General features: G+C 41.9%; 2 protein-coding genes across 2 annotated transcripts; one reads left to right on the plus strand and one right to left on the minus strand.

The window, feature by feature from the left end:
* Positions 1–1,001: 1,001 nt before the first annotated feature.
* Positions 1,002–9,455, plus strand: LOC306969850 (extracellular calcium-sensing receptor-like; the record flags this gene model as incomplete). Its single annotated transcript, XM_079565566.1, has 16 exons — positions 1,002–1,268; positions 1,340–1,426; positions 1,511–1,780; positions 2,040–2,243; positions 2,376–2,651; positions 2,716–2,943; positions 3,016–3,139; positions 3,240–4,142; positions 5,791–5,902; positions 5,988–6,276; positions 6,364–6,450; positions 6,655–6,846; positions 7,017–7,550; positions 7,707–7,928; positions 8,128–8,251; positions 8,554–9,455. 16 exons carry the CDS (start codon positions 1,002–1,004, stop codon positions 9,453–9,455), a joined length of 4,821 nt encoding a protein of 1,606 aa, XP_079421692.1.
* A 3,004-nt stretch (positions 9,456–12,459) lies between these two features.
* Positions 12,460–16,341, minus strand: LOC306978761 (extracellular calcium-sensing receptor-like; the record flags this gene model as incomplete). Its single annotated transcript, XM_079577431.1, has 8 exons — positions 16,322–16,341; positions 15,778–16,072; positions 15,395–15,684; positions 14,649–14,947; positions 14,372–14,574; positions 14,080–14,301; positions 13,425–13,548; positions 12,460–13,355 (listed from the first exon to the last, which is right to left on the minus strand). Exons 2-8 carry the CDS (start codon positions 16,036–16,038, stop codon positions 12,460–12,462), a joined length of 2,295 nt encoding a protein of 764 aa, XP_079433557.1. The 5' UTR covers positions 16,039–16,072; positions 16,322–16,341.
* Between the last annotated feature and the right edge of the window lie 97 nt (positions 16,342–16,438).

Here is a 16,438-nt window from a genome sequence, read left to right on the forward strand (position 1 = left end):
AATGCGAAAGTTCAGAGGAAGTTGACTTTACTTATTGATTGTGTCGTCCACTTCATACATCGAAGCTACAGTAACTTATAAGTTGTGTGAACTTACATTTGTAAAGATAATGAATAAAACCAAGGAAACTTTACTAAGTATTGGCAAGTAATGGGCATGTACTCCTTTTTTCTAGTACTTTATTTTACAGTATTAGAAATGTTCACTGCAATGAAATTTAACATGCTAGAGGAATCATTACCAAAAGAGGCTGAATGTTTGCACCGTTACATTTTCTTTTAGGTTGAGAAAAACAAAAATGATTTGGGATAACAGGCACAGCAGTTTTCATAAAAGCTCCTTCAGGAACATGTCCAAACAATCTTGGAGAAATGTCTTTATTTGGGTGAGATGTTGCTGATCCCTCAAAAGGGAAATAACAAGAGTGGAAGACCATTAGACAGTCCAGGAATAGTACCAACTGGATGACAGTTTCATCATCTTGCCCTACCCACAAATGGCAGCTATTGGACTTTATGACATAATGGAGATTATAAAATAAAACGTTACTTGAAGACATGCTGAGTGCTTAGAGGACTAGTGATGTGGGCATATTGTTTGTATATTAAACTGACAGTTGTGCTCTCGTGCTTCTGTATCATCTTATATTGTTCTCCATCTTGTAGGCTAAGGAGACAGTTTCAACTGAATGGTCTCCACAAGTCTGGTGATGTGATTCTGGGAGGACTGTTCGAGGTCCACTACACATCAGTTTTCCCAGAGCTAACATTCACCTCTCAGCCACAACAGCTCACCTGTCAAGGGTAAGTTAATCTCTATTAAGGATCAAGGGGGGGGGGGAAAGTGCCGGCAGACAGTTCTATAGTAGAATGAGAAGAGTGACTTCCTCATGCCAGTGTCTTTTCTTTGTGAATGACATAAGAAACGTAATAGCAACATTTTGTTTCATATTCATTTTATTTATTTTTGTCAGCTTTGACCTTCCAGGATTCCGACATGCAATGACTATGGCTTTTGCAATAGACGAAATCAACCACAATTCAGATTTTCTTCCCAATGTAACTCTTGGCTACAGTTTGTATGATAACTGTGCCACACTTGTCATCGGATTCAGTGCAGCTTTGTCAATGGCTAGTGGGCAGGAGGAAGAATTTCTGCTCAAAGGTGACTGCACTGGGAAGCAGTCGGTGCTTGGCATCGTGGGTGATTCCTTCTCAACATTTTCTATCGCCACGTCGGATGTTATAGGGTTATTCCGGTTGCCTTTAGTGAGTATTCAGAGAGTATTTACAAGTAAATCTTAGTGCTTCCATGTAAATGGTGTTTTTGGTGTCTGCAGGTCAGCTATTTCGCCACCTGTTCGTGTCTAAGCAATCGGCAAAAGTTCCCATCATTTTTTAGAACAATCCCCAGTGATGCATTTCAGGTCAGCATTCAACGCCTAACTCAAAAATATATTAGACGATGTAAGTCTTCGAAATAAATTTGACATATTCTCTTGTTCATTCAGGTCCGAGCAATGATCCAGATTCTAAAACATTTTGGATGGCGATGGGCAGGACTCCTGGTCAGTGATGATGACTATGGCCTCCATGTGGCCAGATCGTTTCCGTTGGACTTAGCTGAGGCTGATGGAGGCTGCCTGGCCTACACAGAAGTCCTGCCATGGGGCGAAAACCAAGCAGAACTGAGTCGGATTGTGGATGTCATGAAGAAATCCACAGCTCGTGTGATTATTGTGTTTGCACATCAGATCCACATGATCCAACTTATGAGCGAGGTTTGCTGTTTGTTATGAACATCTTGGAGTCTTAACAACAATAATTAGAGAGAGTTTTTATTATTTTATTTTTTATTCATGTTGTTCCTTTCCTCTTAAAATATTTACCAACATTTTCACAGAACTGATCATGAGTCTTAGTGAACTGAGTAATTTTGAGTACATCTGCATTGTTCTTTGACAGCAATGCTTTAGCATCAGTGCCTCCAATAGGCTATTTTACTTGAGAATCAGCAGAATAAGCACTTTATTTTTTCAGGTGGTGACACAGGACGTGACAGGTCTGCAGTGGATTGCCAGTGAAGCCTGGACAACAGCGACTGTCATGCAAACTCCAAAACTCATGCCTTATCTGGGCGGAACACTGGGCATTGCCATCCGCAGAGGAGAAATACCAGGACTTAGGGAATATTTGTCTAAATTGCAGCCAAATATGCTTGATGATATCTATGGAAGTAACTTGGTATGTCTTGTTATTGTTGTTGTCTGTACATATTTCCTAAGCGACTGTGTACTTCTTCTTTTCTTCCGTTCTTTGTGAGCTTTTATTTATTTATTCATTCATTTAATTTGGATTTTAAAATGTTTTTTTCAGATGAGGCAGTTTTGGGAGCGCATATTTGAGTGTAAGTTTGCCCCCACTTCTGCAGAGTGGATAGAAGCTGGAGGAGCTTTGTGCACTGGACATGAAGATCTACAAAACATAGACACTGAGTTTCTAGACGTGTCTAACCTCAGACCAGAATATAACATTTACAAAGCTGTTTATGCTTTGGCTCATGCGCTCGACAATCTGCTGCGCTGTGAACCGGGCAGAGGGCCTTTCCCTGGGAACAGCTGTGCCACTTTGAACAAACTGGAGCCATGGCAGGTGTGTATTTCAGAAATAAGGATATTTTTTGTCATTGAGTTTAGTTAAATGTGTTATTGTGCAGCTCATGTATTACTTGGAAGATGTTAATTTCACCACATCGTTTGGAGACCAAGTATCATTTGATGAGAACGGCGATGCTTTACCAGTGTATGATGTTATGAACTGGATGGAGCTTGAAGATGGAGAAGTAAAAGTTCAGAATGTAGGTGTGGTTAAAAAGTCTGTGTTCAACGGAGAAGAGATGACACTTGATGAGGATGAAATATACTGGAACTTTCTGTCCAAAAGGGTAACTGACAAATTATAAGTCCAACTTTGAATCACTTTCAGATTCTTTATATTTTAAATAATATTTCCACAGCCACCAGTGTCAGTGTGCAGTGTGAGCTGTCCTCCAGGTACTCGCATGGCCCAAAAGAAAGGAGAACCTGTCTGTTGTTTTGACTGCATTCCTTGCTCTGAGGGGGAAATAAGCAATACCACAGGTGTGTGTTTTATTTTATTGTTATGCATAATTATATTCAAATGTTCATTTGATTAATATTTTGATTTCAAGCTACAAAAATAAAATGCTTACTTTCTTAGACTCCACAGAGTGCAGCATGTGTCCAGAGGACTTCTGGTCCAGTCCCGGTCGAGACCAGTGTGTTCCTAAGAAAACAGAGTTCCTGTCCTACCACGAGCCACTGGGAATCTGTCTGACCACGGCCTCACTGCTCGGGGCATTTATTTGTGCTGTTGTGTTGGGCATTTTCACTTATTATCGCAGTACACCTCTGGTCAGGGCCAATAACTCAGAAATGAGCTTCCTGCTCTTAGTGTCACTCAAACTGTGCTTCTTGTGCTCCCTGTTGTTCATCGGACGTCCCAGACTGTGGACATGCCAGCTGAGACACGCAGCCTTTGGGATCAGCTTTGTGCTGTGTGTCTCTTGTATTCTGGTGAAAACTATGGTGGTCCTGGCTGTCTTCAAGGCCTCCAAACCAGGAGGTGGCGCCACACTGAAGTGGTTTGGTGCATTACAGCAGAGAGGGACAGTTTTTGTGCTGACATCTGTCCAGGCAGTCGTCTGCATTGTGTGGCTCGTATCAGCCTCGCCAACACCTCACAAGAATATGAAATATCATAATGACAAAATCGTTCATGAATGTGCGATTGGTTCAACCATAGGTTTTACTGTTCTTCTCAGCTACATTGGGTTTTTAGCTTTCCTGAGCTTTATGTTGGCATTTCTGGCCAGAAATCTGCCTGATAATTTCAACGAGGCCAAGCTCATCACTTTCAGCATGTTGATCTTCTGTGCTGTGTGGGTGGCCTTCGTCCCGGCTTATGTCAACTCTCCGGGTAAATATGCAGATGCAGTGGAGGTGTTTGCCATCCTGGCCTCCAGTTTTGGCCTCTTAGTGGCGCTGTTTGGACCCAAATGTTACATAATCCTGCTGAGACCAGAGAGAAACACAAAGAAGACAATTATGGGTCGAGGCATCAGTAGCTGATATTTGCACATTACAGAACGTGCAATGTTCTCAATCCAATTTATTTGATCATTCATACACGATTAATACATACACAACGAGAGGAGATTATGACTTAAAGGTACTATACAGATTTAAAAATATTAAAATTAAGTATTTTCCAGCCATGTCCTCATGTGTAGAATGAGCTCAGACCTTTTCACCACAACAGCCTCTAAAATCCTGCACTGTCACTCAGAAAGGTGTTAATTCGGTCCGAAGTGCCGTCATGCACGAGCGTAATATAGAAGCTGCAGTTACGCATGAGACCTGAGGTGGCAGTAGTGAGCATAAAATGACTAACTTGCATCTAGCCCCTTTAAGGAGACCAATCAGAGAATGTAATGTTTATATGTATTGTGATGTGTGCTCTCTCGTTCATTTCCACTGCAATGCACTTCCAGAAGCATGGGAATTATTGTGAATTATGAATGAATGAATTAAACTTTATTGTCCCACATGGGCGCATAGTGCAGATGCAGCTGACAACATGTCAGACCGAAACTGACAAAAACAACAATTAGTGCAAATTAGTATAAAATTGGTTATACAAATAAGTGTAGAATTGTACAATGTAATGAATAAAAACATTTAAAGAACAAAAAACTCGATCATCCAACCGACCAATGGCAGACGGGTGATACATGATAGCTGAGCTTGTAGGCTTTTAGAGATAATAGAGTAGTAGTAGTAACTGTGGTCTAAAGTTTAAAATTAAAATAAATAAATAAATAAATAGAACAGTTTGTTCATATGAGAATAAATGTGTCTTCTCAATGATTGATGAAATAATGTTTTTTTTTTCCTTCTGATTTTCAATGTATGTAATTTGGATAATCTTTAATGAATAACTGATGTGTACTCATGTGTGAAATAGATTCAGGTAGTGCTTTTAGTATTGAATGTAAATTGGTAATGGGTGGGAAAGCAAGCTAAACATAGCTTCTGGTGAGTCCCATTTTAGAAAACGTATGTGAACCATATTTATTCAAATCCACATTAACCTACATGTTTTGTAAATGTAAACAAATAAATCAATCAATCAATGTTCTTTGTTATGATACCCGGATTTTCTGAGTAGAGTAAACAACGTCTAGTTTGACTACATTATTTTTACTGTATCAAAATGCACCATATTTTATAAATTGTTGAACAAATTTCCATAAACCTGAAAGGACTGATTATTTTCTTTACTACTTCTGGCCTTTCCTTGACAACATTTTATTTTTCTTCAGTCAAAAACATTAAGTTACATTTTATGCATGTTGCATTTAGAGTGATAATTTGCCCTCTTCATTTATTTTGTGGCAGAGGGAGCTAGTTTTCCCTGAAACTCTGAAGAATGTGTTTGTTATTAGAATTAACTTGAAAACTCAGACTGTTTACTGTTACTCTGCTACCCAGCTGTTCCCTTGAGATCATGCAGGATGCCTTGTCAATGTGTATATAACACGCTGCAGATTACCTGTACATGTTAGTCAGTTAGTTCAACTTCAGGATGACTCTTACACTGTATATTCTTTATCACGTTTTAGTTTTAACGTTGAGCTCAGTTTGCAGTGTGGCATTTTCTGACCATGATTCTGAAACACTCTGTAATCTACAAAATCATTTTGAACCAGCATTCAAGACTCTGGGTGACTTTGTACTTGGGGGAATTTTTCCTCTTCACTATAACCAAGAGATGCCGGATCTGAACTCTACCTACCAACCACCACCAGTTAAGTGCAATGGGTAAAATGAGATTCATAAATATACATGTCAATAATTATTAGTGTTGTTAGTATTGCATTTTGACTTGCCTTTATGCTTGTTTCAGCTTTGATCCCAGGGCGTTTAGGTGGGCTTTGACCATGAGGTTGGCTGTGGAGGAGATCAACCGGAGCAAAGAGCTGCTGCCCAATCACACGCTGGGATACAAAATATTTGACTCCTGTGCTTACCCTCTCACTGGCCAAAGAGCAGCCCTAGCTGTGCTCAATGGGGTGACAGAGAAAGACCATGACATATGCAGTGGTGCTTCTCCGCTGTTGGCCATCATCGGAGAATCCGGATCTGCTCAGTCCATAGTAGTGTCCAGAATACTGAGGCCATTCAGGATTCCAATGGTTAACATATTTATGATAATTTTGCTGCAGGGGTTTGTTGCCTCATTGATGTATTGTCTGTCTGTCCTTTTTTTTTTTTTTTCTCAGATCAGTTATTTCTCATCATGTGCTTGTTTTACTGACAGACGAAAATACCCCACATTTTTTAGAGTGATTCCTAATGATGACTATCAGGTAATCGTTTTTCTGCACAATATCGTTATCTGTAGTTCAGAAGTTGTCAACTGAGAGCCAGTTTGACAGATATTCTCTTTCAAATTGGACATATAAAATTCATGCCTTCTTGAACCACCCTTTATACTGACTCCAAGCTATGTCATATGTCATAATATACAACTAAATGAACAGTTGCATTATTGAATCAGTTCTCTCTCTCAGGTGAAAGCCATAGCCCAGTTGCTGGTGCATTTTAACTGGACCTGGATTGGTCTGATACGTGGGGATCATGAGTATGGACGGTTTGCAGTGCAGGGTTTACTGAGGGAGCTCCAGGGGACCAATGTGTGTGTGGCGTACACAGAGATGATCCCTTTACTCTACAACCAGAAACGGGCTCTGGAAATTATACAGGTAGCTCTGAGTTTTACTGAATGTGCATTTCAGTTTGTCATAGAAAATAATTATCCATTTATAAGTAAAAAAAAAAAAAAATCTGTAAATCAAATTCCATTATTCACTTCTCAGTGGATTAGTGCAGCATACAGTATATAGACCTGCTGTAACTGTGTCTCATTTTGAAGGTAATGAGTAGCTCAGGGGCCAAAGTGGTGGTGGTGTTTTCTGCAGAGGGGGAGATGACACCCTTCCTTAAGGACTACATGGCGCAGAACATCAGTGGGATCCAGTGGATTGCCAGTGAGGCGTGGGTCACAGCGTCAGTTTTCTCAGGGAGTCACTACTACCCTTACCTCGGGGGCACAATTGGCTTTGGGATCAGAAAAGGCCATATTCCAGGGCTCAGTGACTTTTTACAAACAGTAACTCCATATATGTACCCCAGTAATCCACTGGTGCGTGAGCTGTGGGAGGCTTTGTATGGCTGTGCTCCTGTCCCTTCTTCCGTCGTGGACCTTCCCCTCTGCTCGGGAGAAGAGACACTAATGGCGAAGCATGCTGCGTATATGAATACATCAAGTCCGAGAGTGGCATACAATGTGTACAAAGCAGTGCACGCAGTCGCCCGTTCCCTCCACAATCTGCTCCTCTGTCAGCCCGGAGTGGGGCCTTTTGAAAACAGCTCCTGTGCTCAAAGCAACAACATACACCCCTGGCAGGTAGACTAAACAAGGAAGAATAATTGTGTTATTTTGGGAATATGTATATACAATATACTGCACTGAAATATAATCTGGTAACATGTTTACATAACGATCCATATCACAATTAAATTAGGCCCAAATTGTTTCAACATTATTTATTCTTTCCTGAAGCTCCAACAATATCTCCAGGAGGTGGAGTTTAACATTGGTGGAGAAGAGGTGAACTTCGACCTCAAAGGTGACTCCGTACCATACTATGACATCATCAACTGGCAGAGGAGCACCAGCAACATAGAGTTTGTCCTGGTTGGCCTCTTCGACGGGACCAAGACTGCAGGGCAGGAGCTGGACATCCAGGAGGACAGGATTATATGGGCTGGTCACCAGAGCAAGGCAAGCTGCAGCTCACACTGTACTTTTACCTTCTTCAGAGGTCAGCTGTTGAAGTTCTATAGGTCCGGAGGGAGGTAAGTTAAGTGCAAAGGGGGGAGAAGGATATTAGTTGACAAGGATGCATTCAGTTGGGATATTAACATTGACCAGACATCTGTCCGTCCAGGTTATTAGAGTGGATTGACATTGTCCTTTGTAGGTGCCAGTGTCTGTGTGCAGTGACAGCTGTGCTCCAGGATCCAGGAAAGCTGTCCGTCGTGGGGAGCCTGTTTGCTGCTTTGACTGTGTACCATGTGACAGTGGCAAAATTAGCAATGAGACAGGTGAGGGGGTAAATGAGCTGACATATGTTTGATTTGTTTGCTTTCAATGGGGGTATAATGCAAAATTTACTTCTTTTTTTCTTTTCTTTTTTTTTACCATGTTAAAGTGTTGTCCCCTCGCCAAAAACAAACCTGGAGTTGTGTTTCAAGCCACTCATGTGCATGTTTTAAGTAAACCTCCCGGGAAACTTGTTAGTGCCTTGGCAGCTCCTTAGCCCGAGCTTCTGTTGGAACCCCTTGAGTATCATTGATACACTTTCCTAACTTCCTCACTGTCCAGCTCATTTTATTTGATTTTGCAGATTCAGTAGACTGTGCAGAGTGCCCTGAAGACTTCTGGTCCAACCCAGACAGAACCGCCTGTATTCCTAAGGAGGTGGAGTTCCTGGCCTATGACACAGTGGGCATCGTGCTCACAGTCATCTCTGCAGTTGGCGCCTGTCTCACCATCATTGTCCTGGTCGTCATCTTCCATCACCGATACACACCTATTGTCCGAATGAACAACTCTGAACTCAGCTTCTTCATCCTCTTTGCTCTCGTCCTGTGTTTCCTCTGTTCATTGGTGTTCATTGGCGAACCCACCAACTGGTCCTGCATGCTGCGCCACACAGCTTTTAGCATCACGTTTTCTTTGTGCATCTCGTGCATTCTTGGGAAAACCCTTGTAGTGCTAGCTGCCTTTACTGCAACCAGGCCAGGGAACAATGTAATGAAATGGCTTGGTCCAAATCAGCAAAGAGCCATCATATTTACTTCCACTTTAGTCCAGGTGGTGATTTGTGTAGCCTGGCTTGTCGACGCACCTCCTTATCCATCCAGGAACATGGAGTATGAGCGATCAAAGATAATACTAGAATGTAGCAATGGTTCCAGCCTAGCATTCTGGTGCGTACTGGGGTACATTGGTCTCCAGGCCTGCCTCTGCTTTCTGTTGGCCTTCCTGGCAAGAAAGTTACCAGGGAATTTTAATGAAGCCAAATTCATCACGTTCAGCATGTTGATCTTCTGTGCGGTGTGGCTCGCCTTCATCCCAGCCTACATCAGCTCTCCAGGAAGCTATGCAGACGCAGTGGAGTCCTTTGCAATACTGGCTTCTAGTTTTGGACTGTTGTTGTGTCTGTTTGTGCCAAAATGCTACATTATTTTACTGAAACCAGAGAAGAACACTAAACAGCATCTGATTTCCAGGGACAAGAATTGAACAATGTTCTGTTTGATTGCTTTGACTTGTTACTTGTGAAATATTTATTTCATTCTAAGAAGTGGGATAAAACCTTTTCAAAAGCCTTCTACTTTTATCTGTGTTGAACATGAGACATTTAATTTGCCCATAAACGTTCCTGTTTTGGAGATAGCTTAATGGTGAGAAACCTTGACTTGAATTTGTTAATCCACTTCTGCACAAACTATGGGGGGGGACATGGTGGAGAGACGTTTCCGGTGTTTTTGTTTACAAACTTGTTTACAAATATGGCTGCAATCAAGCCACCCTCAATAAAACATACAGTCTAAAAAATACACACACACACGCACACACACACACACACACACACACACACACACACACAAACACAAACACAAACACAAACACAAACACAAACACAAACACAAACACACACACAAACCAACACACACACACACATACACACACAACCCAACACTCCCCAGAGCCCCAAAACACATCTACCCTCTGCCCCAGGCCAGTATATCCCATCATGACCCGAAAAACTCCACTCAAACATCAACATACTGTCTGCTATGGGGACCTCCATAGAAAGTCAATGGGAAATAGAGCCTCCTTTACACAGCCATATTTTCACTATAAAAAATAATTTCAATATAAATGTTAAAAAATGAAAAGGTTTCCTCTTCTGAACAGCAGAAACTACCACAAATCCAGAATCTTAAGTTAATAGTTAATAGTTTGACGGCAGAGCGATGGCAGAGCGATCGGAAAGTGTGTTTAACGTAACATTGGAGAGAAAACATGAAAATTTACCAAATTGATCTTTGACATACCTAAGGGTGTTGTAAAACGTAAAAGAGAATCGAACCCAGGGCCTTCTACAGTGCCTCTCGAAAGTATTCATACACCTTGAACTTTTGCACATTTTGTCATGTTTACAACCCTAAACATAAAGATTTAATTTTTATTTTTTTACTGAACGTTCACACACAAGTAACCGACAACTGTGAAGTGAAAGCAAAATGATACATGATACTGTTCTTTTCAAAAAATAGAAAAGTGAAAAGTGGGGCGTGCATAAGTATTCATACAGCATGCATGAATACTTTGTTTGAACCCCCTTTTGCTGTAATAACAGCACAAGTCTTTTGGGGTATGACTCTACAAGATTTGCACATGTAGAGACTGACATTTTAGCCCATTCCTCTTTACAAAACAACTCAAGCTCTGTCACTTTAGAAGGAGAACGTTTGTGAACAGCAGTTTTCAGACCTTTCCACAGATTTTCAATAGGATTTAGGTCAGGACTTTGACTGGGCCATTCTAACACATTAATATGTTTTTATTGAACCATTCCATTGTAGATTTATCTTTGTGTTTAGGGTCATTTTCCTGCTGGAAGGTGAATCTCCGCCCCAGCCTCAGTTCACTTGCTGACTCCAGCAGGTTTTCCTCCAAAATGTCCCTGTATTTGGCTCCATCCATCTTCACAACTATTCTTACAATCTCCTCAGTCCCCACTGAGGAAAAGCAGCCCCACAGCATGATGCTCCCCCCCGTATATATTTGACACTGGGGATGGTGCACTCAGGACGATGAGCAGTGTTAGGTTTGCTCCATACATAACGTTTTGCATTTGGGCCAAAAAGTTCATTTTTTGTCTCATCTGACCAAAGCTCGTTCTTCCACATGGAGCTGTGTCCTCCATATGACTTCTAGCAAACTTCAAACGGGATTTTGTATGGCCTCCTTTCAATTATGGCCTTCTTCTTCCACTCGTCCATGAAGGCCAGATTTGTGTAGAGTAAGACTTATAGTTGTCCCATGTCCAGATTCCCCCAGCTCAGCGGCAGGACTTCACAGCTCCTCCAGAGTTATCTTGGGGCACTTGGTTGCATTTCTCACCAGTGTTTTCCTTGTTCAGTTTGTTAGTTTACGTAAACAGCCGTGTCTTGGTAAGTTGGCAGTGGTGCTTTACTCTTTCCATTTCTGAATGATGGATTGAACAGTTGCTCCGTGAGATGTTTAAATCTTGGGAAATCTGTGTATAACTTAATGCTGCTTTAAACTTCTCCACAGCTTTATCCCTGATCTCTCTGGTGCTCCTTGACCTTCATGATGTTGTTTAGTGACCAATAAACTCCGACCACAGCTCTGAGGGCCTCAAAGAACAGCTGAAATTATACTGAGAGTAGATTACACACAGGTGGCCTCTATTTAATGGTTAGGCCAAGGTGTGAACATTCTGCCGTCATTAGGAATGTTATAAAGGCAATTTAATGCACTCAGAAAATGCTGTATGAATACTTATGCAAGCCCCACTTTTCGGTTTTCTATTTTTTGAAAAATAACAGAATCATGTATCATTTTGCGTTCACTTCACAGCTGTCTGTTACTTGTGTGGGAACGTTCAGTAAAAAAATCAAAATAAAATCTTTATGTTTAGGGTTGTAAACATGACAAAATGTGCAAAAGTCCAAGGTGTATGAATACTTACGAGAGGCACTGTAGCTGTGAAGCACGAGAACTAACCACTGTGCCACCGTGCTTTGCGCTAAGGAGTGTAAATACGCATGTGTAAGCCCCTGGGAATGTGTGAATGAGAGTAAAACACAAGCAATTATGCCTAAAACACACAACAGTGCATTAACTCTCCCCAAGACAATTGACCCACATCGGTGAGCGTGCGTGGACCCTCTATTACCTCGCTTGCTGTATCGCATGCAGCAATTTTATATTTTCATTTACTACACTCAAGGCATGATCTGCTAAATACAATATGCTGGGTTCTAAAAGTGTACGGAGTGAGCTAGTCTTATGAATAAAAAAGAGAGAGAGAAATAGACATAACTCTGCTTTGAACACTTTATTTGCAATAATAATTTTAACATTGGTCTTATTTTCTTTTTAACTGTTATTGCAAATCTCTAACCTTTAATTGTAAGACACATTTATTTTGTACATGAATTTGCGCTCAAAAATAATAAACTTGCCTTTTCCTTTCTGCGCCTACAATAAATTATTTGGTCATTAGATGTTTCTTTGTGTTCTTCTCTGGATTGAATAGTATAATGTAACATTTGGGGAGAAAGATACAAAATATTAGTCCAAAACTGGAGGACAGGATTGCAAATATCTCCACGGCGACAGTGAACTTTCCTGGAGAGCTGACATAAGCTGGGATAAATGTGATCCAGACTGCACAGAAGATCAACATGCTGAAAGTGATGAACTTGGCCTCATTAAAGTTATTAGGAAGCTTACGAGCCAAGAAAGCCAATATGAAACAGAGAATGGCTAAAAGGCCAATGTATCCCAGCACAGCCCAGAAGCCAATGGGAGAACCGAGTGCACATTCTAATATGATCCTGTCTTTGTATGTAGTCCTGTTCTTTATAGGAAAAGGCGGGTTTACAACCAACCAAATAATGCATATCAAAACCTGTATCAATGTGAATGAAACGACTGTCATTCTCTGATGTGGAGGCCCGAACCATTTCATGACATTATTGCCTGGAAGTGTGGCTCTGAAGGCCATCAGCACCACTATAGTCTTCCCCAGAACACAGGAGATACAGAGGACAAAGGTGATGCCGAACGCTGTGTGGCGCAACATGCAGGACCAGTCAGAAGGCGCCCCAATAAAAGTTAGCGAACATAGAAAGCAGAGAGCAAGTGAGAAAAGTAGCCAAAAGCTTAATTCAGAATTGTTGGCTTTGACTATTGGTGTATTCCTGTTACGGAAGAACACTGCTGCTGTGAGAATTGCCAAACAAGCCCCGCCCACTGAGAACACAACCAGGATGATGCCCAGGTCTTCGCTAAATGACAAAAACTCCACTGATTTCGGCAAACAGGAATCTCTTTTGGGGTTTGACCAGAACTCCTCAGGACAGGAGTGACAATTAGTTGAATCTAAAAAAATAAATAAAAAAACATTTTCAATATATTTTACATTGCCTTTTATACGGCTAGTGCAGTTACCTGTAATGTTGCTTATTTCTCCATCAGGACAGGCAATGCAGTCATAACAACAGATCGGTTTGCCCTTTTGGAGAACTTTGCGAGTTCCTGGGACACAGCTCTGACTGCACACTGACAACGGCACCTGAAGTTGTAGAAAGAATATCTTTTCAGTTTGTTGATGCAACATATCAGTTTTCTGCTCATCCAGGGCCAAGTTGCAGAGACTTTGTGTCCTTGTTATTTTGAACAAGTTGTTGCACTGACTGTTATTATGTCCAAGGCACGGTGTGCTGTGAATTGCATGCGCTATTGCATACACAGCCTTTTAGACCATGTCAGTGATGCGCAGCTGGGTCGTGTCAGTGCATGGGCCCAAAATGTCTGCTTAGCCCAGGAGTTGTTATGAACAACTTCTTTATTGTTGATCCAGCTGAGCCCCTCTGTCACTTCACATTCCCTTACAAACTGTAAGCATGGAGGTCCTAGCTCTATGAAGTCCACTGGTCAACAGTGTCCAGATACTGTAGTTCTGGAACCAAACCCATTTTGCAGACAAAAAACTCCAAGGCACTCAGATGATTTAAAGGTAAAAGCTATATTGTATCATACATCAGATTACTCAGATTATGTCAAACTGAATTAAGATGATCTTCTATCCGATTGTATCAGTTACCTGTGTGGTCCCTTGCATCCATTGTAAGACTTTTTGTATTTGAAACTCCTGGCCTTTTACTTGAGATGCATCAAAGTGCCCGACAGTGTCCAGCTGAATAGTGCCTTGGCCGATGACCTGCCAGTTCACCAGCTCATATGAGGCTACTGGATCCCCATTTGCATCAAAGGACACACTGTACCCATTCTGAGTGAAATTAACTTTCTTAAGATGATCAAGTACCTAGGAGGTTAATGTCATGAGAAAGATTTTAATTCTTGTGCAAAAAATAAAACCTCTAAATGTGTCTGACCTGTGTAGCCTGCAGTGGTGTTAAGTTGTTGCACTGACTGTTATTATGTCCAAGGCACAGTGTGTTGTGAATTGCATGTGCTATTGCATACACAGCCTTGTAGACCATGTTAGTGATGCGCAGCTGGGATGTGTCAGTGTACGTGTTCTGAACGGTCTCTATGTCTTCACTGCCATCACACACGGGATCATCAGGGCCAGCATCTGAAATACATAAGCCTTTTTGTCTACACTTAAAACCCGTAGATTCGAAATCCTAATATGCAAAATGCTCTTACTTGTTGGCATCCTGCAGTCAAATGTCTCCTCCCAGAACTCTCTCAGCACTGGAGAAGCAGACACAGTGGAAAGCGGTAGGTCGGATAAAAAGTCCTGCAGACCTGGAATCACAGACTGCGGAATGCCCAAGCCCAGCGCTCTCCCCACACACGGGCTGTAGCGCAGCAGCTCCAGGTCTGTCACCCAGGACTCACTGCCAATCCACTGCCGCTGTGGCACAGGCCCCTGGCACAGCTCGTCCAGCAGAATCCGCATATCTCCAGAAGATGCAAAGGCTACAACTACCATGGCTGTAGACCTGCAATCATACAGTATTAGACTTGCTATTTTTGATTTTGTGGAAATAAACTTTAAAACCTCGTTCAACCACGGGGCGGATTGGGACTAAAAAACAGCCCTGCACTCTGACCAGCCCGGCCCAAGTTAGTGTAAACATGCGTCCACAAAGACATATTTTTACATCAATGTATAATAGGTCTAATTTTGATTGCGCAATTGCTGTGTCATGAACAACAGAGCTGTTAAACAAATAGAATAGAGATTTGTTAATTTTTTTTGCTGCTTCGCTGTGCAAGGCCAGGTAACAGCATGCCCTTACAGACTGATGGCCCTCAAGCCAGCAGCCCTTCTGTGCTCCTCCAAAATGGCCCTATGGCCAGTCCGCCCCTGCCTTCAACATTGTTGAGCAAATAGGTACAAATAGGTGAGCAAAGCCGCATTTCTTTTTTTTCACTTTGGGCTATACCTGCGTATGACCTCTGCTATTCTCTGTATCCGACTGTTTGAGTAGGTTCTGTAGAAAGGCTCAGAGTATTCGACACAAATGCCCTCCTTGCGCGCGGCAGACAGGAAAGATGCCATCCCATTATTCCCATAGTCTGAGTCTGAGTTGATTGTGCCGATCCAAGTCCATCCAAAGTGTTTTACCAGTCTGACCAGGGCAGCTGCCTGAAATTGGTCACTGGGAATTGTTCGGAAGAAGTTGGGATATTGCTGTTTGTCAGAGAGGCAAGCACAAGTGGCATAGTGGCTGACCTAGAAAATGGTACAATATTTTTTAAACTTCAGAGAATATTAAAAGTAAAAACCGAAAACCGATTTCTATCTACAGAATGTTTTTTTTTTTACTTGGGGTATGTTGAATGGCCCTGAAAGACGGGACACGCTGATGGAGGGTGTGGAACCAGATTCCCCCACAAACGCCATCACAGTCCCTGCCTGAGAGCAGGGCTGGTCTGGGCGGTGCTCCGGGTCATGCTCATTGATGAGCTGGAAGGCCGCCTGCAGAGCCACCGGGACAGAGGCGCACGAGTCGTGGATCTGGTACCCCAGAGTGACTCCAGGCAGCAGGGCTGAGTTGTTGTTGATCTCCATAACAGCAAACACCATGGCACGGGCGAAACGCAGCTCACGGGAGTCTACACTGCACACATACACATGAAAAACGACCTTTTGCATGTTCAAAGCAAACAAGACAATAAATACCTAAGGTGACAAATGCGATAAATAGATTACTATTTTAAGGACATAACAAACTCTAAATTATCTGAGCGATTATGCTGACATCTTTCAAAAATGAACATCAATTTTAACAACACATATATTGACAAGTTTCAAATCAAATCTCAGAATTTGTCCCACACATAAACGTAGCACACACTTGTAGATTTACCTCCCTGTGCATTGTAGTGGTTCAGGATTGTTTGTATAGTTGTTAATGACTGTGTGCATGTTGTTGTGAAAAGAGAAAATCCCCCCTATGAGGTAGTCCCCCTCCATAGAGAAAGCT

This window comes from Gobius niger, assembly GCF_951799975.1.
Source record: "Gobius niger genome assembly, chromosome: 1".
NCBI classification, from domain to species: domain Eukaryota; kingdom Metazoa; phylum Chordata; class Actinopteri; order Gobiiformes; family Gobiidae; genus Gobius; species Gobius niger.